The 25,983-nt window shown below is 42.2% G+C and overlaps 1 protein-coding gene across 1 annotated transcript in view; it reads left to right on the forward strand.

The window, feature by feature from the left end:
• The window catches only part of LOC140736546 (calcium-activated chloride channel regulator 1-like), a 106,695-nt gene that overhangs the window by 32,433 nt on the left and 48,279 nt on the right, over positions 1–25,983 (forward strand). The window contains exons 6-9 of the mRNA XM_073062378.1: positions 18,325–18,546; positions 19,704–19,928; positions 20,006–20,183; positions 23,046–23,152. Of these exons, the coding sequence (XP_072918479.1) occupies positions 18,325–18,546; positions 19,704–19,928; positions 20,006–20,183; positions 23,046–23,152 (732 nt within the window). The remainder of the gene's footprint in view (positions 1–18,324; positions 18,547–19,703; positions 19,929–20,005; positions 20,184–23,045; positions 23,153–25,983) is intronic.

The following is a 25,983-nucleotide window of genomic DNA, read 5'->3' on the forward strand; positions in this document are numbered from 1 at the left end:
ATCTGAGTGAATACACAACACCCATTCTAAGGTCGGCTTTCCCTGAGAAGGCTCAAGCACAAGTTGCTCTAAAATGCCATCTCGTAGGTAATCAAAAAATTCCCTCACTTGCGATCCAACACCAATCGGATTTTCCCAATCCCCTTACATATTGAAGTCCCCCATTACAATTCTGACATTACTCTTATTACATGTCATTTCAGCTTGCTTTGCAATCTCAACAACACATCTTGGCTAATATTTGGACACCTGTATATTGTCTAATGCTCTTTAAGCCCTTGGAGTTTCTTAACTCAACCCACAAAGATTCAGTAATCTCTGACCCTATTTCCCCCCCTTTCTAAAGATGTGATCCTATTCCACCACCATCCTGTCGTATCAGAGCCACAGTACCACCTAATCCTAAAATAAATAATAATGACTGAGAACAGGAGCTGTAGAGTCCTTCAAAGTGTGTCTATAGGTTCTGGAATCAGTTCAGTGTTAGATCAGTGACGTTGTCCATACTGGTTCAGAAGTCTGATAGTTGAAGGATAATAACTGTTCCTGAACTTCTTGGTCACAGTTAAAGTAAAATTTATTACCAAAGTTCTGTATAATACACAGAGGTTCCATTTCCTGCAGGCACTTTCAATTCAGCTCTCCTTATTTAAGAAAAGCTACACTGATATAGTTGGCACTTTGACAGAGATTCGCTCAGCCACATTCTGAGATGAGATGTTTATCCTGACTTGAGCAGTTAAAGCAATTAGATTAACAGGGTATTATTTGGAATTTTGAACATAATTACATCACAGGGCATCATCTGGCAGGTGCTGGAATGTGGAAGTGGAAGAACCTAAAATAGAGAGGGTAGTTATACACGGGTGGGGGGAAATTTAAAGAGGAAGTCGATATTTCCTTGAAAACTTGTGGAATATAGATCAATGGGGATCTGCCAATGGGCCGTTAAGTAGGTGTAATGGTTGGAGTAACACTTTTACTGGTCTGTGACCTGGGTCCAATTCCACCACCGCTGTGAGGATTTCAGATGTTCTCCCCATCACCGTGCAGTTTTCTTCTGGGTGCTCCAGTTTGCTTCTACTTTCCAAAGACATACGGGTTAGTAGGCTGATTGACCATATATGTGTAATTGGGCAACATGGGTTCATGGATCCATAGGACCTGTACCATGCTAAATCTCCTCCAACATAAGAGGAGATGAGTCCCAGGGCAGATCAGCCAACATCAATCTGAAAGGCAGAACAATCTTGAGGGGATGAGAGATCTGCTTTCCATAACACAAAGTTGCAGATTTAGGCCATTTAGACCATTGAGTCTGCTCCATCATTTCAGCATGACTGATTTATTATCCCTCTCGACCTCATTCTTCTGCCTTCTCCCCATAACCTCTGACACCATTACTAATCAAGAACCTGTCAACCTTCGATTTAAATATGTCCAATGTCTAGGCCTGTACAGCTGTCTCTGGCAACAACTTCCTTAGATTCACAATAATCTAGCTAAAGAAATAACAGCTCATCTCTGCTCCAAAGGGACATCCTTCTATGCTGAGGCTGTGTCCTCTGGACCTAGAATCCCCTACTATAGAAAACAGCTGCTCCACATCCACTCTCTCTAGGCTTTTCAACATTCGATAGGTTTCACAAGATTCCACCCCTCCCCCATTCTTCTATACTCCAATGAGTATGTCCCTCTAAATCCATTTCATCCTGGAATCATTTTTATGAACCCTCTTTGAACCCTCTTTGAACCCTCTCCAGTTTCAGCACAGCCTTTCTAAGATAAAGAGACCAAAACTGCTCACATTACTCCAAGTGTGTACTGTTGCCATGTACTTACTAAGGTCACCTGCCATTTCTTTCACCCCCATTACTACCTCACCAGGATCATTTTCCACTGGTCCAATAAAATCTCTCACCTTCCTTTTACTCCTTATATAACTGAAAACTTTTGGTCTCCCACTTTATATTTTTGGCTAGTTTGCTATCATATTTCATCTTTTCCCTACTTATAGTTATTTAGTTGCCATTTGTTGGATTTTATAAACTTCCCAATCATCCAACTTCCCATTCATTTTTGCTACCTAACATGCATTACCTTTGGATTTTATGGAGTCCTTAACTTCCCTTGCCAGCCACGGTTCCCTACCACTGCCATTTAAGATCTTCTTTTGTGGGACATATCTGTCCAGCACCTTGTGAACCATGCCCAGAATCTTCAGACATCTCTGTTCTGCCAACATCCCCACCAGTATCCTCCTTCAATCTGCCTTCTTATGCCTCAGTAATTTCCTTTATTCCATTACAATACTGAAATATGTGACGTGTCCTTCCCTCTCTCAAACTTCAGGATGAATTCAATCATGTTATAATCACTGCCTCCAAAGCGTTTCTTTACATTGAGCTCTCAACTAAGATCTGGGTAAATACACAACACCCATTCTAAGGTAGGCTTTCCCTGAGAAGGCTCAAGCACAAGTTGCTCTAAAAAGCCATCTCGTAGGTAATCAAAAAATTCCCTCACTTGCGATCCAACACCAATCGGATTTTCCCAATCCCCTTACATATTGAAGTCCCCCATTACAATTCTGACTTTACTCTTAATACATGTCATTTCAGCTTGCTTTGCAATCTCAACAACACATCGTGGCTAATATTTGGACACCTGTATATGGTCTAATGCTCTTTATGCCCTTGGAATTTCTTAACTCTACCCACAAAGTTTCAGTAATCTCTGACCATATTTCCCCTCTTTCTAAAGATGTGATCCTATTCCACCACCGTCCTGTCTTATCAGAGCCATAGTACCGCCTAATCCTAAAATAAATAATTAGTACTGATAACAGGAGTTGTAGAGTCCTTCGAAGTGTGTCTATAGGTTCTGGAATCAGTTCAGTGTTAGAACAGTGATGTTGTCCATACTGGATCAGAAGTCTGATAGTTGAAGGATAATAACCGTTCCTGAACTTCTTGGTCACAGTTAAAGAAAAAATTATTACCAAAGTTCTGTATAATACACTGAGGTTCCATTTCCTGCAGGCACTTTCAATTCTGCTCTCCATATTTAAGAAAAGCTACACTGATATAGTTGGCACTTTGACAGAGATTCTCTCAGCCACATTCTGAGATGAGATGTTTATCCTGACTTGAGCAGTTAAAGGAATTAGATTAACAGGGTATTATTTGGAGTTTTGAACATAATTACATCACAGGGCATGACCTGGCAGGTGCTGGAATGTGGAAGTAGAAGAACCTAAAATAGAGAAGGCTGTTATACTCGGGTGCGTGAAATTTAAAGAGGAAGTCGATATTTCCTTGAAATCTTGTGGAACATAGATCAATGGGGATCTGCCAATGGGGCGTTAAGTAGGTGTAGTGGTTGGAGTAACACTTTTACTGGTCTGTGACCTGGGTTCAATTCCGCCACTGCTGTGAGGAGTTCAGATTTTCTCCCCATCGCTATGCAGTTTTCTTCCGGGTGCTCCAGTTTGCTTCTACTTTCCAAAGACATACGGGTTTGTAGGCTAATTGGCCATATATGTGTAATTGGGCAACATGGGTTCATGGGTCCATAGGACCTGTACCATGCTATATCTCCTCCAACATAAGAGGAGATGAGTCACAGGGCAGATCAGCCAACATCAATCTGAAAGGCAGAACAATCTTGAGGGGATGAGAGATCTGCTTTCCATAACACAAAGTAGCAGATTTAGGCCATTTAGACCATTGAGTCTGCTCCATCATTCCAGCATGGCTGATTTATTATCCCTCTCAACCTCATTCTCCTGCCTTCTCCCCATAACCTCTGACACCATTACTAATCAAGAACCTGTCAACCTTCGCTTTAAATATGTCCAGTGTCTTGGCCTGTACACATGTCTCTGGCCCGCCAATCCCAGGCAAGGGAAGGACGCACACGAGTCCCCCACTGGCTGTCGCTATTAAATGCTGTCACTGGATTTCTAGTGTTTCTCCTGGTGCGTCTAAAGGTGTTCTCCAGACCTTCTTTTATCCTTACTGACGGGGTCTCAGATGTCAATCAGGTTGGGATGATGCAATCCCTCAACCAGCCCACTCTGGTCGTCCCCTGACGGACTTCACTGAATAGTACAGTACTCAATACACAATTCTGTCTCCAAGAGACAATAGCCGTTATCAATGGTTTTGTTTCACTGAGGCCAGGACACATTCCAAACCTCCTGGATTCTCTCTCATTTCCTGGGTCCCAGACCCGAATTAATAGCGATCTTGCGATTCTCAAAAAGGAGGGGGCGACTTTGTACCCTTCGGCCCCTCAGAGTTGCTGCACATTCGTAACACCCCCTTCCTTCTAAGATTTTTACCACCGGTAAAAATGAATTAATACAGAGTCTTACAGGATTTCAGAATCTAACACAATACAAAAGAGTTTTTTTTTCACTACAGAGTAATACAGTTATACATTCAATTCAGCATCTAAACAGTTAGCGATTACATTGTCACTTCCTTTAATATCTTAATATTTTGTACCTTAATAAATTCTTGTAGCATCAGACTCCAATTTGATAACCACCTATTTTTATTCCTTTTCTTCAGCAAACAAAACTGAAGAGTTGTGATCTTAGCTTACGTGTATATTACAAAACTTCATGCAAATACTAATCTTTATGTTACTTTCAAACTTAACAGTCAATCTTCCATAGGGTTGTCTTTATTATTCACATGCTTTGTCGAAATCCCTTCAAACCGAATCCTGTTATTTAAAGTGGCATCCCGTCAACCCTCGACCCTTTTCCAGTTAACTCCCACGTGGTGAGCTTGTATACCAGTGTGGAATAGGCTTTCGCATGCTCCTTTCATAGGAGTTATTTTATCAACAATGTGTTCCAAACTTAGACCATTTTCCGAATTTCCACACAATTCTTTAATTTTAAGCAAGTTGTTAGTTTTATCTTCAGGACCCTTCATGCTATTAGTTTTCAGTTTAAACTCTGCAAGCGATCCATCTTTGTCCAAACAGCATTTCAAATTCTGCCTCTTCACAGCACTCTCTTGAATAACAATAGCGTGTGGGGCACCTTTACATTCCAAATCAACCTGTAATTGATTTGCAGGCACCGTGTTACCAAGCCATTGTCTCTGCAGCCTGGTTGCTGCTTCTGACATCAATCCAAACTTTAAATTTTCTTCATTGAATTTAGGAACTACACTTTTCCCTTTTCCTTCAATAATAATATTCACCTCACCACCTTTTATCTCCTCACTAACTTTTAACACACCTTCGAACACAAACAACTGGGAATTCTCACTTCCCACTATTACCAAGGTTAACCCTTTCTTCACTGAACCAAGTCTATCTGACCCACAAGGACTGCATTCCTTTTCAACTGAATCAAATACCTCAGACTTCTCCTGAGTTTCATTACTAGGTTCAGTACCACGTGCATCCACATCTTGAACACACTCAAACGGGACATCTGCCTCTTCCAGGCTTTCAATACCCATACCCTTTTCAAATTCTAAGTTCCCCTGATCCTCCCAGTCCCTCTCTGGGCAACTCCCTTCCGGAGTAAACTCAACCCCGTGGGCTGAAACAACCTCATCTGCCAACCCAGCAGACTTCTTCAAGGTAATGGCATCCTTTTCATCTAGGACTGCCCTCATTTCATTATCGGGAAGACCTTTAGAATTTTCAACTTCTTCAAACAGTTCTGCCAAACCAGACAGATCATCCATGTCCAACCCTGGACCTTTTAACAGCCTTATCTGTTTCTCATCTTTACTCCGTGCCTCTATAAATTTCCTCCTGGCTAAGGGCAGGTCTACCTCCTCTCCCTTACTCTCTTTCACATTCCTATTCTCCGTTTTACCACCCTCTAACTCCTCTTGGTACAGGGTCGGTAAAAACGTCTCAGCCAAATCGATACTGGCCGGATTTAAACTGGTCTCGTTCTCAGCTGCCTTTCTCGACATGCTGCGAGTGATCGCACATGCGGGATAGATCTTGGAATCTAGGGGCGGGTCCTCAACACTTACAGGCTGGCTCGTCAGCTCAATGGCCGACCAAACATCACCACCAGCTAAATCGTTACCCAGAAGGAGGTCTACGTCAGTTCTCGGGAATTCTGATTGCACCCCTATTTCAACTGGTCCAGATACCAGCTCACAATTTATAATGATCCTATGCAAGGGCACCGCTTCTGTCCCTTTTCCTATGCCTCTCGAAGCTACCTCTCCAGTCTGAGGACCAAACTCTAGCACCGTACTGTGAATCAATGACAGTTCAGCTTCCGTGTCTCTCCAGATCTGCACTGGAACTGGTGTGTCTCCCTCTTTCACAGACACGGTTCCTTCTGCAATAAATTTCTCAGGCCCCTCTCGTATTCTGTCTACCTGAGGCTTTCTCATCGATTTACTGATCACCACAATACATCCTGTAGGGACTGCTGCTTTCCATTTTCCTGTCTCCTTCCTCGGAGCAAAGCACTTAGATGCAATATGACCCACCTTTCCTCAATTAAAACAGGTCAAGCCAGGACCTCTCCTGCCATCTTGCCTTTCCTCCTCCTTAATTTAACCACTAGCTCCCGGCTGGATCTCTGCCTCAGCCAGCGGGCTTTCTCTACCGTTGCCATGTTCTCTCTGGTAACTTTTATTCGAGGAAAACTTTGTCTTGTGGGTTAGGGCATATTCATCTGCGAACCTAGCAAATTTGGAGATGGACTTATTCGGCTTCTCATTCAAATACATCCGGATATCATCCGAAACACAACCTTTAAATTCCTCAATCAGAATTAACTCCCTGAGACACCAAAAATCTTCTTCCACCAGTTCTGCTGCACACCAGCGATCCAAGAGTACACCCTTCTCATGGGCAAACTCTGCATATGTCTGATTCCACCCTTTCTTTAAATTTCTGAACTTTTGTCTATACGCTTCAGGTACCAATTCGTAGGTCTGAAGAATGGCCTCCTTTACTTTCTCATAATTCTCAGACTCCTCCTCCTCCATGGACAATGCCACATATGCCCGTTGCGCCTTCCCTTTTAACACACTTTGTAACAACACCATCCACTGATTTTTGGGCCACTTCTGACTCATTGCCACCTTCTCAAAATGCAAGAAATAACTATCAACATCCGTCTCCTCAAACGGAGGTACTAACCTAAACTCCCTACTAACATTAAACCGCTCCTCTCGGTCTGACCCTTGAGCTCTTCACTCGTGACTTAACTTCTCCATGTCCAAGTCATGTTGCCTCTGTTTCTCTTTCTCCTCATACTCCCTCTCCTTCTCTTTTTCAGCCCTTTCCTCTTTTTCAGCTGCTTCCAGCTATTCTAACTTAATTTCATGCTCCCTCTGCTTCTTAGCTCTGTCCTGCTCTTTTTCCTTTTCGGCTCTTTCTTTTTCCTTTTCGGCTGCTTCCAGCTGCTTTAACTTAATTTCATGTTCCAACCTTAATTTCTCCAACTCTAACTGAGCCGTCCCACTAGCTGGTGCCTTTTCAGGGATATTTTCCAGTACCTCAGCCAAAAACACATTCTTCACAATATAATACTGAGTTATGGCCCTCTGCACCTCCCGCTTTTTCATTGACAACCTCACCTCTGCGAGGTTTAGTCCTTTCGCAATATTTATCAAGTCCGACTTTGTGGCAGCCTCTAGCGCCTCCAGAGTTGGGTTTTCTATAAATTCGTCAACGTCGATATTTACTGGTTTCCCGTCTGGTTACCCGTGCAACCAGACCCACGTTTGGACTTAAAAGCCCGATTTACTGGCCCTCCAAATTGGTATCAAATCTCGGACGAGCCCCCACTTTGTTACGAACCCCGTAACTGGGTCACTTACCAGCAAAGATAGAGAGGTCCGTTGAAGTCTGATGATATGATTTTTTACAGTATTTATTAGTAAAAATACACAAAAACAATATCAATGCAAACATACAGATAATATACGTCGTCAATACTAAATCTAAAAGTGCGGGTATAATAACAATCAATAAGAAATAAGCTCTATCGTTGTCTAGGGGATAATGTATTGTCCGATGGAAATATAAAGTTCACTCAGTTCATGCAGGCTGCAGCCTTTGGGGACCGCTGGGTTTGCAATGGTTGGAGAGAGAGAGAGATTCGGAGAAAACTTGCTGATTCCTTTTATGATTTCGATCTGTCAGAGACTCGTTGGTGTGGCCGCTCACTTGTGGCCTCTCCTTTAGCTAAGCCGTTCTTCCATGGTGAGCCCGCCAATCCCAGGCAAGGGAAGGATGCACACGAGCCCCCCACCGGCTGTCGCTATTAAACGCTGTCACGGGATTTCTAGCGTTTCTCCTGGTGAGTCTAAAGGGGTTGTTCCCCAGACCCTCTTTTATCCTTACTCACGGGGTCTCAGATGTCAATCAGGTTGGGATGATGCAATCCCTCAACCAGCCCACTCTGATTGTCCCCTGAGGGGCTTCAATGAATTGTACAGTACTCAATACACAATTCCGTCTCCAAGAGACAATAGCCATTATCAATGGTTTTGTTTCGCTGAGGCCAGGACACATTCCAAACCTTGTGGATTCTCTCTCATTTCCTGGGTCCCAGACCCAAATTAATAGCGATCTTGCGATTCTCAAAAAGGAGGGGGCGACTTTGTACCCTTTAGCCCCTCAGAGTTGCGGCACATTCGTAACACTGGTCACTGTTAAAGTAAAATTTATTACCAAAGTTCTGTATAATACACTGAGGTTCCATTTCTTGCAGGCACTTTCAATTCTGCTCTCCTTATTTAAGAAAAGCTACACTGATATACTTGGCACTTTGACAGAGATTCACTCAGCCACAGCCTGAGATGAGATATTTATCCTGACATGAGCAGTTAAAGCAATTAGATTAACAGGGTATTATTTGGAGTTTTGAACATAGTTACAGCACAAGGAATAACCTGGCAGGTGCTGGAAAGTGGAAGTGGAAGAACCTAAAATAGAGAAGATAGTTATACACGGGTGGGGGGAAATTTAAAGAGGAAGTTGATATTTCCTTGAAAACTTGGGGAATATAGATCTATGGGGATCTGCCAATGGGGCGTTAAATTAGTGTAGTGGTTGGAGTAACACTTTTACTGGTGTGTGACCTGGGTTCAATTCCACCACCGCTGTGAGGAGTTCAGATGTTCTCCCCATCGCCGTGCAGTTTCCTTCCGGGTGCTCCAGTTTGCTTCAACTTTCCAAAGACATACAAGTTAGTAGGCTGATTGACCATATATGTGTAATTGGGCAACGTGGGTTCATGGGTCCATAGGACCTGTACCATGCTATATCTCCTCTAACATAAGAGGAGATGAGTCCCAGGGCAGATCAGCCAACATCAATCTGAAAGGCACAACAAACTTGAGGGGATGAGAGACCTACTTTCCATAACACAAAGGAGCAGATTTAGGCCATTTAGACCATTGAGTCTGCTCCATCATTCCAGCATGGCTGATTTATTATCCCTCTCAACCTCATTCTCCTGCCTTCTTCCCATAACCTCTGACACCATTACTAATCAAGAACCTGTCAACCTTCACTTTAAATATGTCCAATGTCTTGGACTGTACAGATGTCTCTGGCAACGACTTCCTTAGCTTCACCATAATCTAGCTAAAGAAATAACAACTCATCTCTACTCCAAAGGGACATCCTTCAATGCTGAGGCTGTGCCCTCTGGTTCTAGAATCCCCTACTGTAGGAAACAGCTTCTCCACGTCCACTCGCTCTAGGTTTTTCAACATTCGATAGGTTTCACACATTTCCACACCTCCCTCATTCTTCTATACTCCAATGAGTATGTCCTCTTAATCCATTTCATCCTGGAATCCTTTTTGTGTACCCTGTTTGAACCCTCTCCAGTTTCAGCACAGCCTTTCTAAAATAAAGAGCACAAAAGTGTTCATATTACTCCAAGTGAGGACCATTGCAATCTACTTACTAAGTGCACCTGCCATTTCTTTGTTTCTCATTACTGATTCACCAGCATCATTTTCCAGTGGTCCAATAAAATCTCTCACCTTCCTTTTACTCCTTATATCACTGAAAAAAACTTTTGGTATCCTGCTTTATATTTTTGGCTAGTTTGCAATCATATTTCATCTTTTCCCTTCTTCTAGTTTTTTAGTTGCCATTTGTTGGATTATGAAAGCTTCTCAATCATCCATCATCGCATCTACTCTTGCTACATAATATGCACTTCCCTTGGATTTTTTGGAGTCCTTATCTTCCCTTGTCAGGCACGGATCCCTACCCGTTATTTGAGAACTTCTTTTGTGGGTCATATCTGTGCTGCACCCGGTGAACTATGCCCAGAAACATCAGACATCTCTGGTCTGCCATCATCCCCACCAGTATCCTCCAACAATCCGCCATCTCATGCCTCAGTAACTCCCTTTATTCCAATGCAATACTGATATATGTGACTTGTGCTTCACCCTCTCAAATTGCAGTATGAAGTCAATAATGTTATAATCACTGCCTCCTAAGGGTTTCTTTACATTGAGCTTCCTATTAAGATCTGGGTTAATACACAGCACCCATTCTAAGATAGCCTTTCCCTGAGTAGCTCAAGCACAAGTTGCTCTAAAAAGCCATCTCATAGGTAATCAACAAATTCCCTCACTTGCGATCCAACACCAATTGGATTTTCCCAATCCCCTTACATATTGAAGTCCCCCATTACAATTCTGACATTACTCTTATTACATGTCATTTCAGCTTGCTTTGTAATCTCAACAACATATCTTGGCTAATATTTGGACACCTGTATATGGTCTAATGGTCTTTAAAACCCCTTGGAGATTCTTAACTCCACCCACAAAGATTCAGTAATCTCTGACCCTATTTCCCCTCTTTCTAAAGATGTGATCCTATTCCACCACCATCCTGTCGTATCAGAGCCACACTATCGCCTAATCCTAAAATAAATAATTAGTACTGAGAACATGAGTTGTAGAGTCCTTCAAAGTATGTCTATAGGTTTTGGAATCAGTTCAGTATTATATCAATGAAGTTGGCCATTCTGGTTCAGAAGCCTGATAGTTGAAGGTTAATAACTGTTCCTGAACTTCTTGGTCACAGTTAAAGTAAGATTTATTACCAAAGTTCTGTATAATACACTGAGGTTCCATTTCTTGCAGGCACTTTCAATTCTGCTCTCCTTATTTAAGAAAAGCTACACTGATATACTTGGCACTTTGACAGAGATTCACTCAGCCACAGCCTGAAATGAGATGTTTATCCTGACATGAGCAGTTAAAGCAATTAGATTAACAGGGTATTATTTGGAGTTTTGAACATAATTACATCACAGGGCATAACCTGGCAGGTGCTGGAATGTGGAAGTGTAAGAACCTAAAATAAAGAGGATAGTTATACACAGGTGGGGGGAAATTTAAAGAGCAAGTAGATATTTCCTTGAAAACTTGTGGAATATAGATCTATGGGGATCTGCCAATGGGGCGTTAAGTTAGTGTAGTGGTTGGAGTAACACCTTTACTGGTGTGTGACCTGGGTCCAATTCCACCACCGCTGTGAGGAGTTCAGGTGTTCTCCCTATCGCCGTGCAGTTTCCTTCCGGGTGCTCCAGTTTGCTTCTACTTTCCAAAGACATACGGGTTTGTAGGCTAATTGGCCATATATGTGTAATTGGGCAACATGGGTTCATGGGTCCATAGGACCTGTACCATGCTATATTTCCTCTAACATAAGAGGAGATGAGTCCCAGGGCAGATCAGCCAACATCAATCTGAAAGGCACAACAAACTTGAGGGGATGAGAGACCTGCTTTCCATAACACAAAGGAGCAGATTTAGGCCATTTAGACCATTGAGTTTGCTCCATCATTCCAGCATGACTGATTTATTATCCCTCTCAACCTCATTCTTCTGCCTTCTCCCCATAACCTCTGACACCATTACTAATCAAGAACCTGTCAACCTTCGCTTTAAATATGTCCAATGTCTTGGTCTGGACAAATGTCTCTGGCAACGACTTCCTCAGATTCACCATAATTTGGCTGAAGAAATAACAACTCATCTCTGCTCCAAAGTGATATCCTCCTATTCTGAGGCTGTGCCCTCTGGTCCTACAATCCCCTACCATAGGAAATAGCTTCTCCACGTCCACTCGCTCTAGGCTTTTCAACATTTGATACGTTTCACAAGATTCCACCACTCCCCCATTCTTCTATACTCCAATGAGTATGTCCCTCTAAATCCATTTCATCCTAGACTCATTTTTGTTAACCATCTTTGAACCCTCTCCAGTTTCAGCACAGCCTTTCTAAGATAAAGAGACCAAAACTGCTCACATTACTCCAGGTGAGGACTGTTGCCATGTACTTGTAACACTTACCCAACAGACTGCTATATGTCTAGGGGAAAAGGAGATCCAGCCACTCACCAACCCCACCTCCCGTACACGCAGGGGCTGTGGGAATCAAGGTTATGCCGCGCGCATACACACCATATCAAACTCACACCAGATACCGTTACGGAATACACTTTAAAGAGTTTACTAAAACTAAAAGAGTACTAGACAATACAATATATATGAAAGAAAAGAAAAAGCAAAAGGCGCCAAACTTATCAAAGTCCAAACCACTTCGTGCACAACCATTGGAGCTAATTATTGAAGTCTTCTGGCCACCATTCGACCCCCTCCGAACTCCTCGACTCACAGCTCAGGACCATCCGAAGTGGTCAACCAAACACAACTATCTTCGTCTCCTCTCCTCGGGGTACCTCCTAGCCTCGGACCCCCGCTTGAGGTCCGTTCCTCACCCAGTTTACAGTCTCACGTCCTCTCTCTCTCACCCCCTCGCGCCGATCTCCCAAAAGTCCGCCAACAATAGTTTACAGACTCAGAAGAAAGAACAACATTAATCCCAATTGGTTAACAAAGGAATACAATTCTCCTTATCAGTAAATTTTAACCCAAACAACCTTCCAGCACTCTCTCGCAACAAAAAAACATTCCTACTTTTAACAAAACAAAGAAGCCATTCTGAGTAGCATACACAGTAACAATGAAAAAGAAGATACCCCCTTTACATACTTAATAAGTTCACCTGCCATTTCTTTCTCCCGCATTACTACCTCACCAGCATCATTTTCCACTGGTCCAATAAAATCTCTCACCTTCCTTTTACTCCTTATATAACTGAGAACTTTTGGTCTCCCACTTTATATTTTTGGCTAGTTTGCTATCATATTTCATCTTTTCCCTACTTATAGTTATTTAGTTCCCATTTGTTGGATTTTAAAAACTTCCCAATCATCCAACTTCCAATTCACTTTTGCTACCTAACATGTACTTTCCTTGGATTTTATGGACTCCTTCTCCTGTCAGCTACATTTCCATATCCCTGCCATTTGAGAACTTCTTTTGTGGGTCATATCTGTCCTGCACCATGTGAACTATGCCCAGAATCTTCAGACATCTGTGTTCTGCCAACATCCCCACCAGTATCCTCCTTCAATCCACCTTCTCATGCCTCAGTAATTCCCTTTATTCCATTGCAATACTGCTATATGTGACTTGTGCTTTCCCCCCTCTCAAACTGCAGTATGAAGTCAATCATGTTATAATCACTGCCTGCTAAGGGTTTTTTTTTATATTGAGCTCACTAATAAAATCTTGGTTAATACACAGCACCCATTCTAAGATAGCCTTTCCCTGAGAAGGCTCATGAACAAGTTGCTCTAAAAAGCCATCTCATAGGTAATCAATAAATTCTCTCACTTGAGATCCAACACCAATCGGATTTTCCCAATCCCCTTACATATTGAAGTCCCCCATTTCAATTCTGACATTACTCTTATTACATGTCATTTCAGCTTGCTTTGCAATCTCAACAACACATCTTGGCTAATATTTGGACACCTGTATATGGTCTAATGGTCTTTATGCCCTTGGAGTTTCTTAACTCCACCCATAAAGATTCAGTAATCTCTGACCCGATTTCCCCTCTTTCTAAAGATATGATTCTATTCCACCACCATCCTGTTGTATCAGAGCCACACTACCGCCTAATACTAAAATAAATAATTAGTACTGAGAACGTGAGTTGTAGAATCCTTCGAAGTATGTCCATAGGTTCTGGAATCAGTTCAGTGTTGAATCAGTGAAGTTGTCCATACTGGTTCAGAAGCCTGATAGTTGAAGGGTAATAACTGTTCCTGAACTTGTTGGTCACAGTTAAAGTAAAATTTATTACCAAAGTTCTGTATAATACACTGAGGTTCCATTTCCTGCAGGCACTTTCAATTCTGCTCTCCTTATTTAAGAAAAGCTACACTGATATAGTTGACACTTTGACAGAGATTCACTCAGCCACAGCCTGAGATGAGATGTTTATCCTGACATGAGCAGTTAAAGCAATTAGATTAACAGGGTATTATTTGGAATTTTGAACATAATTACATCACAGGGCATAACCTGGCAGGTGCTGGAATGTGGAAGTGGAAGAACCTAAAATAGAGAGGATAGTTATACACAGGTGGGGGGAAATTTAAAGAGGAAGTAGATATTTCCTTGACAAATTGGGGAATATAGATCAATGGGGATCTGCCAATGGGGTGTTAAGTTAGTGTAGTGGTTGGAGTAACACTTTCACTGGTCTGTGACCTGGGTTCAATTCCGCCACCGCTGTGAGGAGTTCAGATGTTCTCCCCATCGCCGTGCAGTTTCCTTCCGGGTGCTCCAGTTTGCTTCTACTTTCCAAAGACATACGGGTTAGTAGGCTAATTGGCCATATATGTGTAATTGGGCAACATGGGTTCATGGGTCCATAGAACCTGTACCATGCTATATCTCCTCTAACATAAGTCCCAGGGCAGATCAGCCAACATCAATCTGAAAGGCACAACAATCTTGAGGGGATGAGGGAGCTGCTTTCCATAACACAAAGGAGCAGATTTAGGCCATTTAGACCATTGAGTCTGATCCATCGTTCCAGCATGACTGATTTATTATCCCTCTCAACCTCATTCTCCTGTCTTCTCCCCATAATCTCTGACACCATTACTAATCAACAACCTGTCAACCTTCGCTTTAAATATATCCACTGTCTTGGCCTGTACAGATGTCTCTGTCAATGACTTCCTCAGATTCATCATAATCTGGCGAAAGAAATAACAACTCATGTCTGCTCCAAAGGGACATTCTTCTATGCTGAGGAAGAATCCACTTCCACATTCCAGCACCTGCCAGGGTATGCCCTGTGATGTAATTATGTTCAAAACTCCAAAGAATCCCCTACTGTAGGAAACAGCTTCTCCACATCAACTCTCTGTAGGCTTTTCAACATTCGATAGGTTTCACACAATTCCACCCCTCCCTCATTCTTCTATACTCCAATGAGTATGTCCTCTTAACTCATTTCATCCTGGAATCATTTTTGTGTACCCTGTTTGAACACTTTCTAGTTTCAGCTCATCATTTCTAAAATAAAGAGCCCAAAACTGTTCATATAACTCCTAGTGAGGACCGTTGCAATCTACTTACTAAGTGTACCTGCCATTTCTTTATCTCTCATTACTGACTCACCAGCATCATTTTCCAGTGGTCCAATAAAATTTCTCACCTTCCTTCTACTCCTTATATAACTGAAAAACTTTTAGTATCCTGCTTTATATTTTTGGCTAGTTTGTATCATATTTCTTCTTTTCCCTACTTCTAGTTTTTTAGTTGCCATTTGTTGAATTATAAAAGCTTCCCAATCATCCATCGTCCCATCTACTCTTGCTACATAATATGCACTTCCCTTGGATTTTATGGAGTCCTTATCTTCCCTTGTCAGGCATGGATTTGAGAACTTCTTTTGTGGGTCATATCTGTCCTGCACCTTGTGAACTATGCCCAGAAACATCAGACATCTCTGGTCTGCCATCATCGCCACTAGTATGCTCCTACAATCTGCCTTCTCATGCCTCAGTAATTTCCTTTATTCCATTGTGATACTGACATATGTGACTTGTGCTTCCCCCTCTCCAACTGCAGTATGAATTCAGTCATGTTATAATCACTGCCTCCTAAGGGTTTCTTTACATTGAGCTTTCTATTAAGATCTGGGTTAATACACAACACCCATTCTAAGATAGATTTTCCCTGAGTAGGCTCAAGCACAAGTTGCTCTAAAAAGCCATCTTACATGTTATCAACAAATTCCCTCACTTGCAATCCAACACCAATCTGATTTTCCCAATCCCCTTACATATTGAAGTCCCCCATTACAATTCTGACAGGCATTTACAATTTTGCTCTCCTTATTTAAGAATAGCTACACTGATATAGTAGATACTTTGACAGAGATTCACAAATGCAGACACATCTTGGCTACTATTTGTATTTGATTCTTCTAATGGTCTTTATACCCTTGCAGTTTCTCAACTCCACCCACAAAGATTCAGTATTCTCTGACCCTATGTCACCTTTTTCTAAAGATGTAATCCCATCTCACCACCAGCTCATCTCATCAGAGCCACACCACCGCCTAATCCTTTCTGCCTGTCCTTTCAGTACTAAGGATATCGTTTGACGTTATGCTCCCAATTATGGCCTTCTTTCAGCCACGATTCAGTGACGCTAACATCATTATTCTGACCAATTTCTAATTGCTCCATGAGTTCATCCACTTTTTCCTAGCGCTACGTGCATTTAAATACAGCACCTTCATTTCTGCATTCTTCATGCTTTTGAATTTTGCCACTGTGGTACAATTTATCTTTGCTCTGTCTGCATTTGTACTCAATCATTGGCTCATTCCTTACATTCATATAAAATCCATGTATTTGTAAACCTGCTGGCTCATCTTCTGCTCTGTGATATTTGTTCCCATCCCTCTGCCATATTAGTTTAAACCACTCCCAACAGCTCTAGTAAACCTGCCCACAAGAATATTGGTTTCCTTTGGATTCAAGTTCAACCAATCTCTCTTGTACAGGTCACACCCACCCCAGAAGTCATCCCAAATATCCAGTAATCTGAATCTTTGCTCCCTGCTTCAATTTTTCTGCCACACATTAATCTGCCAACTCATTCTATTCCTATCATCACTGCTGCTTGGCAGAGACTGCAATCCCTAGAGTACTACCCTTAATGTCCTGCTTCTCAGCTTCCTTCCTAACTCCCTGTATCCTTTTTTCAGGACCTTCTCCCTTTTTCTACCTATGTCATTGGTACCAATATGCACCATGACTTCTGGTTGCTCTCTCTCTCTTTTCAGACTATTGTGGACATGATCAGAAACATTGTAGACCCTGGCACCATGGAGGGAAACTACCATCCATGTTTGTTTTTCAAATCCTCAAAATCACCTAACTGTCCCCCTAACTACAGAGTCCCCTATTACTGTTGCCATCCTCTTCAGTTCCCTACCTTTCTGAGTCACAGAGCCAGACTCAGTGCCAGAGACTTGTTAGGTCAACTCCCCCCCCCCAACAGTCTCCAAAGTTGTTGAGGGGGATGACCACGGGGTACTGTGCACTGACTGTTTATCCCCTTTCCCCTTCCTGATCGTCAGACAGTTTCCTGTGTCCTACGCCTTGAGGGTAACTACCTCTCTATATGACCTACCTATCACCCCCGCAGCCTCCCGAATGATCCAGAGCTCATCTGTTTCCAGCTCCAACTATTTGTGTTGTACTCGTCAGGGACATTGGAAGGCACAGAGGAGCATTCCGCTACCCCAGCTGGCAGCTCTACTATCCTAGCTGAGCAGCTACAGTTTAAAGAAGGGAAGGAAAAAACTTGAGTTTTTTTTCCTTTGCTTTTTCTGACTGAAGCCTCTCTTTGCTGAAGCCTCAAAGAGCTAAAGCATCAAGATCATCACTCTGACTCTGTCCACTCAATTCATGACTGCTGCAACGATGGTCACTATGCTTACCCCTGCATTCCTTTAATTTGCTCTTACTAATCAATCCCAAACATGGATTGTTTGATAGTCAAAGCTCCTTTTCGCTGTAGCAACCCACTGCTCCCTTTTCGTCTTGGGCAGTGGACCTGAGTGAAAACTCCTCCTCTAAAACTTCCCATGTTCGGATTGGTCACTGGTCAAAGCTCTATTTTGTGATAGCGATCCACTGCTCCTTTTCATCCTTGGGCACTGGACCTGAGTGAAATCCCCTCCTCTCAAAATTTTTGATGTCCAGATTGGTTACCGATCAAAGCTCTTTTGCTTCTGGCTTCTGCCACCTTCCTGATGGAGGGTCTCACCTGGAAACGTCAAATGTTGGTTCCTCAAATTGATGCTGACTGACCTGCTGAGTTCCTCCAGAATTTTGTAAGTCTTGCCTCTTTAACCCTAGTTTTGTCTCCACAAATATCCAGGTAGATAAATTCTGTGATTCTGAGACCCACAATCCTGAAGCACCCAACATGCAGAACGAAATGTGCAATTACAAGAGCACTTGGGACGTGATCAGCCAGTCAGAAGATTTCAAAAACATTTTGTCACCTCACAATGGTTCAGTCAAACCAACATTCACACTTCTACAGGCCACGGACCGTGTGCTTTGTTTAGTCCTTGATGTCTCAGGAAGCATGGGATCGGTAAGATCTTTTATGTTATTAGACCATAAGATATAGGAGCAGAATTGGACCATTCAGCCCATCGAGTCCACTCTGCCATTTTATCATGGCTGATCCCGGATCCCATTCAACCCCATACACCTACCCGCTCGTCATATCCCTTGATGCCCCAACCAGTCAGAAATCTATCCCCTTCACTTTGAATATACCCACAGATTTGGCCTCCACTGCATTCTGTGGTAGACCATTCCACAAATTCACCAGTCTTCAGCTAAAAAGGCGCCTCCTTAATTAGGTTATAATTTTGGGCTGAATTTCCTCTCGTGTGACTTTCAACAAGAACAGCCCAAAGGCTGGGTATTCAGAATCGGAATCAGATTTATTATCACTGACACATGCATGAAATCTGTTGTTTTACAGTGGCATTTCAGTAGAATCCATTAAAATTATTATAAATTACAGTGAAAAATATTGAAAAGTAGTGCAAAAACAGAGCAAAAAGGGCAGTAGTATTTATGGCTCATGGACCATTCAGAATTCTAAAGGTAGAAAGAAGCTGTTCCTAATGTGAATGTGGGTTTTCAGGCTCCTGTACCTCCTCTCTGATGAAGAGGACATGTCCTGGATGGTGGGGTCCTTAATGATGGATGCCACCCTCTTGAGGCATCGCCAATTGAGTTCTGAAGAAGGGTCTTAGCCTCAAAAATCGAGTGTTTATTCATTTCTATAGATGCTGCCTAACCTGCTGAGTTCCACCAGCATTTTACGTGTGCTGCTCTGAATTTCCAGGATCTGCGGAATTTCTCGTGTTGATGATCTGATTTTGAAGATGTCCTTGATGATGTGGTAATCTCAGTGGTGGTTATGCAGCTTTCTAATGCTTATGTGGTAGAGAGGACTTTGGGGAGTCACCCAAAAGTCTCACCTCCTGACTCCCTAAAATCCTCTCCACCATGTAACATGTCATGTATGTGAATTGGAATGTTTTTTACTTACATGAATGTCTGTGGATTGAGCAACAGTAAAGGAGATATTCAACACCATCCACAGCAAAGCAGGCTGCTTGATTAAAATAAATTTATATTATTTTTTTTAAATCTTTCTCAATATATAAAGTTTAATTAAGTCAAATAAATGGGATTTTGCTGGACATTGAATTTTCTTTTTCTGATATACAGGAGAATCGCATTGTCAGACTCCGACAAGCAGCTGAGATATTCCTACTGCAGATTGCTGAAACAGGATCACTAGTTGGAATTGTCACGTTTAACCATGATGCAAGCATTAAAATACAGTTACAAAGGATTGATAATGATACCATAAGGGAGCATCTTGTACAGCTGTTACCAACATCAGCTGATGGGGGAACGAGCATCTGTGCTGGGGTTAGGGCTGGATTTCAGGTAAGCCTGGAATGTTTCGACAGTTCTACTAATTTCAAGTGTTGCATTTTTTCCATGCTGACATCTGATTGTTGCAGGTACTTCATGCTGATGACAGTGCTACAGAGGGTGATGAAATTATTTTACTGACAGATGGAGAGGATAATCAAATAAGCACCTGCTTCCCAGAAGTGGAAGCAAGTGGAGCTGTAATCCACACCATTGCTCTAGGACCATCTGCGGCTGTACAGTTAGAAGAGCTCTCAAACATGACAGGTAACTGGACAAAAATACCTGGTCAAAGGAAATAGCTGAAGATACTGCATGGGGAATATGAACCCACCAAACATTGAGTAGCAGAAGACATTGGACAGCTGTCTTCCGCTCATGAACATAATCCTGGATTCTGGGAACACACTGCCCAGGATGTCCTGTTAAGACTATGGATAGGACTAACAGCAGCCACTTTATACACAACACCTCCCATCTCTTCATGTCAGAAGGGCAAAGTTAAAGTCAGAACTGAAAGATTTAACTATTTTAATCCTACTGTTTAGGACTTATTTATTTATGTTTAGAGATGCAGCACAGTAAGAGACCCTTTCAGCCCAACAAGCCAGTGCTACCCAAATACACTCAAGTGACCATTAACTAACCTGTACATCAGTGAACTATGGGAGGAGACTATTAGGGGATCAGCTATACTGGATTGGGTGTTACGTAATGAACCAGAGGCCACAAGGGAACTTGAAGGAAAAGAACGCTTAGGAAGCAGTGATCACAATATGATTGAGGTCAGCTTGAAATGTTTAGGGAGAAAGTAAAATCTGACATAGCAGTATTTCAGAAGAGTAAAGGAAATTACAGTGGTTTGAGTGGAGTTGTCCAAAGTAAGTTGGAAGTAGCTGCTGGCAGGAATGTCAATGCTGGCAGGAATGGTGTGCATTTCTGGGAAAAATGAGGAACATGCAAGATAGATGTACTCCAAAAGCAAAGAAATACTCAATGGCAAAATAGTACAATTGTGGTTGACAAGGGAAGTCAAAGCTAATGTAAAAGCAGAGAGAGCATACAACACAGCAAAAGATAGTGGAAAGATAGAGGTTTGAGAAGCTTTTAAAAGCCTAAAGAAAGTGAAGAAAAGAGTCATTAGGAGGATGAAATATGAAAGCAAGCTAACAAACAATATCAAAGTGGATAGTAAAAACATTTACAAGTATGTAAAAATAAAAGAGAGATGAGAGTAGATATAGGACCACTAGAAAATGAGACCGGATAAAAAATTACAGGGGATAAGGAGATGGCAGATGAACTAAATGAGTATTTTGTATCAGTCTTCACTCTGGAAGACACTATCAGTGTGCCAGATGTTGAAGTGTGTGAGGGAAGAGAAGTGAGTGCAATTATTATTACAAGGGAAGAAGCTGCTCAAAAAGCTGACAGAGGTCACCTGAACCAAATGATCTGCACCCAAGGGTTCTGAAAGGGGTAGCATAGAGATTGTGGAGGCATTAGCAATGATTCAAAAATCGTTGGGCACTGGCATAGTGCTAGAGGACTGGAAAATTGCAAAAGCCAGTCCATTCTTTAAGAAAGACCAGTCAGCCTGACCTCAGAGGTTGGGAAGATGTTAGAGTCAATTGTTAAGGATGAAGTTATGGAGTACTTGGTGAAACAGGACAAGATAGGACAAAGTGAGGATGTCTGTTGAACCTGTTGGAGTTCATTGAGGAGATTACAAGTAGGATAGATAAAGGGGATGCAGTGGATGTTTTATATTTGGACTTGTAGAAGGCCTTTGATAAGGTGCAACACATAAGACTGCTTACCAAGTTAAGAGCCCATGGTATTACAAGAAAGTTACTGGCATGGTTAGAACATTAGCTGGTGGTAGGAGGCAGTAAGTGGTAATCAAAGGATCCTTTTCTGGTTGGCTGCCAGTGACTAGTGGTGTTCTGCAGGGGTCGGTGTTGGAGCCGCTTCATTCTATACTATATATAAATGATTTAGATGATGGAATAGATGGCTTTGTTGCCAGGTTTGCAGATGACACAAAAATTGGTGGAGGGGCAGGTAGTGTTGAGGAAACAGGTAGGCTGCAGAAGGACTTAGACAGATTAGGAGAATGAACAAGAAAGTGGCAAATGAAATACAATGTTGGAAAATGCATGGTCATTCACTTTGGTAGTAGAAATAAATGGGTAGACTATTTTCTAAACAGGGAGAAAAATCCAAAAATCTGAGATGCAAAGGGTCTTAGGAGTCCTGGTGCAGAACGCCCTAAAGATTAACTTACACTTTGAGTCGGTGGTGGAGGAAGGCATATGCAATGTTAGCATTCATTTCAAGAAGTGTAGAATAAAGAGCAGAGATGTGATGCTGAGGCTTTATAAGGCACTACTCACCTTGAGTATTGTGAACAGTTCTGGGCTCGTCATCTAAGAAAAGATTGGAGAGGGTTCAGAGGAGGGTCACAAGGATGATTCCGGGAATGAAAAGGTAATCATACGAGGAACCTTGATGGCTCTGGGCATGTACTCACTGGAATTTAGAAGGATGAGGGGGAGGATCTCATTGAAACCTTTCAAATGTTGTAAATCCTAGACAGATTAGATGTGGAAAGGTTGTTTCCCATGATGTAGGAGTCTAGGACAAAAGGGCACCTTGTCCCCAGGATGGAGGAGCGTCCATTTAAAACAGAGATGCGGAGAAATTGCTTTAACCAGAGGGTGGGGAATTTGTGGAATTTGTTACCATGGGTAGCTGTGGAGACCATGTTGTTAGATGTATCTAAGGCAGAGCTTGACAGCGTCTTAATTGGACACAGCATCAAAGGTTACGAGCAGTGGGACTGAACCCGGGAACAAAGGATCAGCCATGATTGAATGGTGGAGCAGACTCGATGGGCCAAATGTCCTAATTCAACTGCTATGTCTTATAGTCTTATGGAATCCCACATGGTCAAGGAGTGAATGTACAAACTCCTTACAGACAGCAGTGGGATTTGAACCTGGATGCTGGCATTGTAATACCGTTACACTAAATGCAATGATACCATGCCACCCACCTTTTTTCAATTAGTATGTGTCATAAATAATAGCTGAGCTTTTTGTAAAATTTGTCATTTTTGTCCTGCAGGGGGCTTACAGTTTGCAGCATCTGATAACGTGGATGTAAATGGATTAATTGATTCCTTCACGGGATTAGTATCAGGAAATGGCAACATCAGCCAACTGTCCATCCAGGTTTGAATATTTTTCAGTAAGATCCTACCTAAACTGTTCCATTGCAGATATTAATGCCAAGGGGCCACATTGCCAAAATGCTTCCATGTCTAACATCCATCTTAGTCACTGCTTGAGTCTCTGACTTCCATTTCACCTCTTTGCTATTCCTGTGGTCTTCCAACTATCTATTCAACCCGAGACTCTAGACTCATTCCTGCAGCATCGTCCATGAACCAAGCCACACTTCCCCTGGTTTGTAGCAATTCATTGTGGCACACAAGGGGACCTGTATCGAAAACTATAATAGTTTAAAGAGTGTTGCATGTACTTATGAAGTTTATTCCTCCATATTACCACAATCAATAAAATTAGGTACTATATTGTTGTACCACTGAAAGAGGCCTTGCAAATCAGAGCAACCCCATCTATCATTACAATGATGTTGCTGGGACTTGAAGACCTAAGTATGGAGGGCTATAGGCTGGGTGCAGGTAGATAGGACAAGGATGGCATGGACTAGATGTGTTGAAAGGTCTGTTTCTCTCCTGTATGATTGTATGACTGTATGACTCCATCCGATTTCCCTTTCCCTCTTTAGCCCTAACATTTATTCCATCACATGCCCATTGATTCCCCATTTCATTGAATAACCACCAATGGAGGCACCATCATCATGTAGCAAAAATGGCTATCAATGTACCTTTGGGAAGTAGGAGCACATATGTAATCACTGGGAGAGTTTGCAAACTCTACACAAGAGGTCCGGATTCAACCCTGGACTGGAGATGTTAGACAGCTACAAATTCCACAATAATTTACTTCCATGAAATCTGACTGCACTTGGACAATTGTGTATCCTGGGCCCAGCACGTAAGTACAATTACTAAGAAAGCACAGCAGTGCCTCTACTTCCTTAGGAGTTTGTGAAGATTCGATATGACATCTAGAACTTTGACAGACTTCTATAGATCTGAAGTGGAGAAAAGATTGTCTGGCTGCATCACAACCTGGTATGGAAACACCTTGAAAGGAAAAATGTACCAAAAAGTAGTGGACATTGCTTAGTCCATCACAGGTAAAACTCTCCCAACCACTGAGCACGTCTACATGAAAGACTGTCACAGGAAAGCAGCATCCGTCAGCAGGGACACCCACCACCCAGGGCATGCTCTCTTCTCACTGCTGTCATCAGGAAGAAGGTTAGCACTCACGCCACCAGATTTAGTAATACTTACTATCCCTCAACCATCAGATTCTTATAACAAAGCAGATTACTTCCTTCAACTTCACTTGCCCCATCATTCAAATGCTTCCATTACCAAGGACTCATCATCTCATGTACTTGATACTTATTACTTATTTATTTATTATTATTGTTTCTTCTTTTCACATTTGCACAGTTTGTTCTATTCTGCACTCTGGTTGAATACCCTAATTGGGTGGTCGTTCATTACTTCTGTTATAGTTTCTATATAGATTTGTTGAGTATGCCCACAAGGAAAACATTCTCAAGGTTGTATATGGTGACATATATGTAGTTTGATAATAAAATTTACTTTGAACTTTGAATTTTGGTCCCCTTATCAGGAAAGGATATGCTGGCATTGGAGAGGGTCCAGAAGAGCTACGTGAGAATGATCTCAGAAATGAAAAGGTTAACATATTATGAGTGTTTGATGGCTCTGAACCAGTACTTGCTGGATTTTAGAAGAATGGTGATGGGGGGGCTGTGATCCTATTGAAATCTATTAAATATTGGAAGGCCTGGATAGAGTGGATGTGGAGAGGATGTTTCCTATAATGGGGGGAATCTAGAAGCAAAGAGCACGGCTTCGGAACAGAGATCAGGTTTTGGGGAGAAAGCAGGAGAATGAGATTGAGAAGGCTAATAAATCAGACAAGATAGATTGGAGGTGAAGACTTGATGGGCCAAATGGCCTAATTCTGCTCCAATGTCTTATGGTCTAATTCCATACCATGCCATCCATCTGTGCAGGGTTCCCCTGTGGCCATTCCCCTCGGCAACAAGTATACCCCTTTGGGAATTAAGTTAATTGGGATCAGTTTTTCTCTGGCAAGACCACATCATCCATGTGGAGGGTGCTTAAAGAGCAATTGGACAGAGTACAGGAAAGGCTCCTATTAGAAGGAAGGATGAGGATGGAAAGATAAGAAAGCCTTGGATGTCCAGAGAGGTGATGAGTTTAGTCAAGAAGAAAAATAAAATTTGTGCAAAGCTTCTGAAGTCAGGATCAAACCAAGCGCGAAGAGTATAAAGAGACTGAAATGAACTGAAGATGGGAATTAAGAATGCAAAGAGGGGTCATGAAGGATTAAGGTGAATCCCAAGGCATTCTATACATACATCAAGTAAAAGGATAACTAGGGAGAAGATGTGAGGTGTGAAGGGGGAAAAATTTGCTTGGATATGGACATTATGATTGAGGTACGTAATGAGTACTTTGCTTCAGTATTTACCAAGGAAAAGGGTATGGAGGATGGGCATTAATGCTGACTGTATAAATACATTAGGGTGTTTAGAGGTCAAGGAGGAGGAAGTGTTGGGCCTCCTAATGAGTATTAAGGATTTACCCCAGGTTGTTGTAGGAGGTAAGAGGTGAGATTGCTGAGCCCCTGACCCATGATTTTGTGTCCTCTCTAGCCACAGGCAAGGACTGGCGGGTGGCTAATGTTGTACTTCTATTTAAGAAGGGAACAAGGGAAAATCCTGGGAACTATTAACCTATGAGTTTCACGTCAGTGTCAGGAAATTGCTGATGAAAATTCTTAGGGATAGGATATATGAGCATTTGGAAACCCATGGCCTAATTAGGAAGAGTGAGCAAGGC

Source organism: Hemitrygon akajei, chromosome 12, assembly GCF_048418815.1.
Source record: "Hemitrygon akajei chromosome 12, sHemAka1.3, whole genome shotgun sequence".
NCBI classification, from domain to species: domain Eukaryota; kingdom Metazoa; phylum Chordata; class Chondrichthyes; order Myliobatiformes; family Dasyatidae; genus Hemitrygon; species Hemitrygon akajei.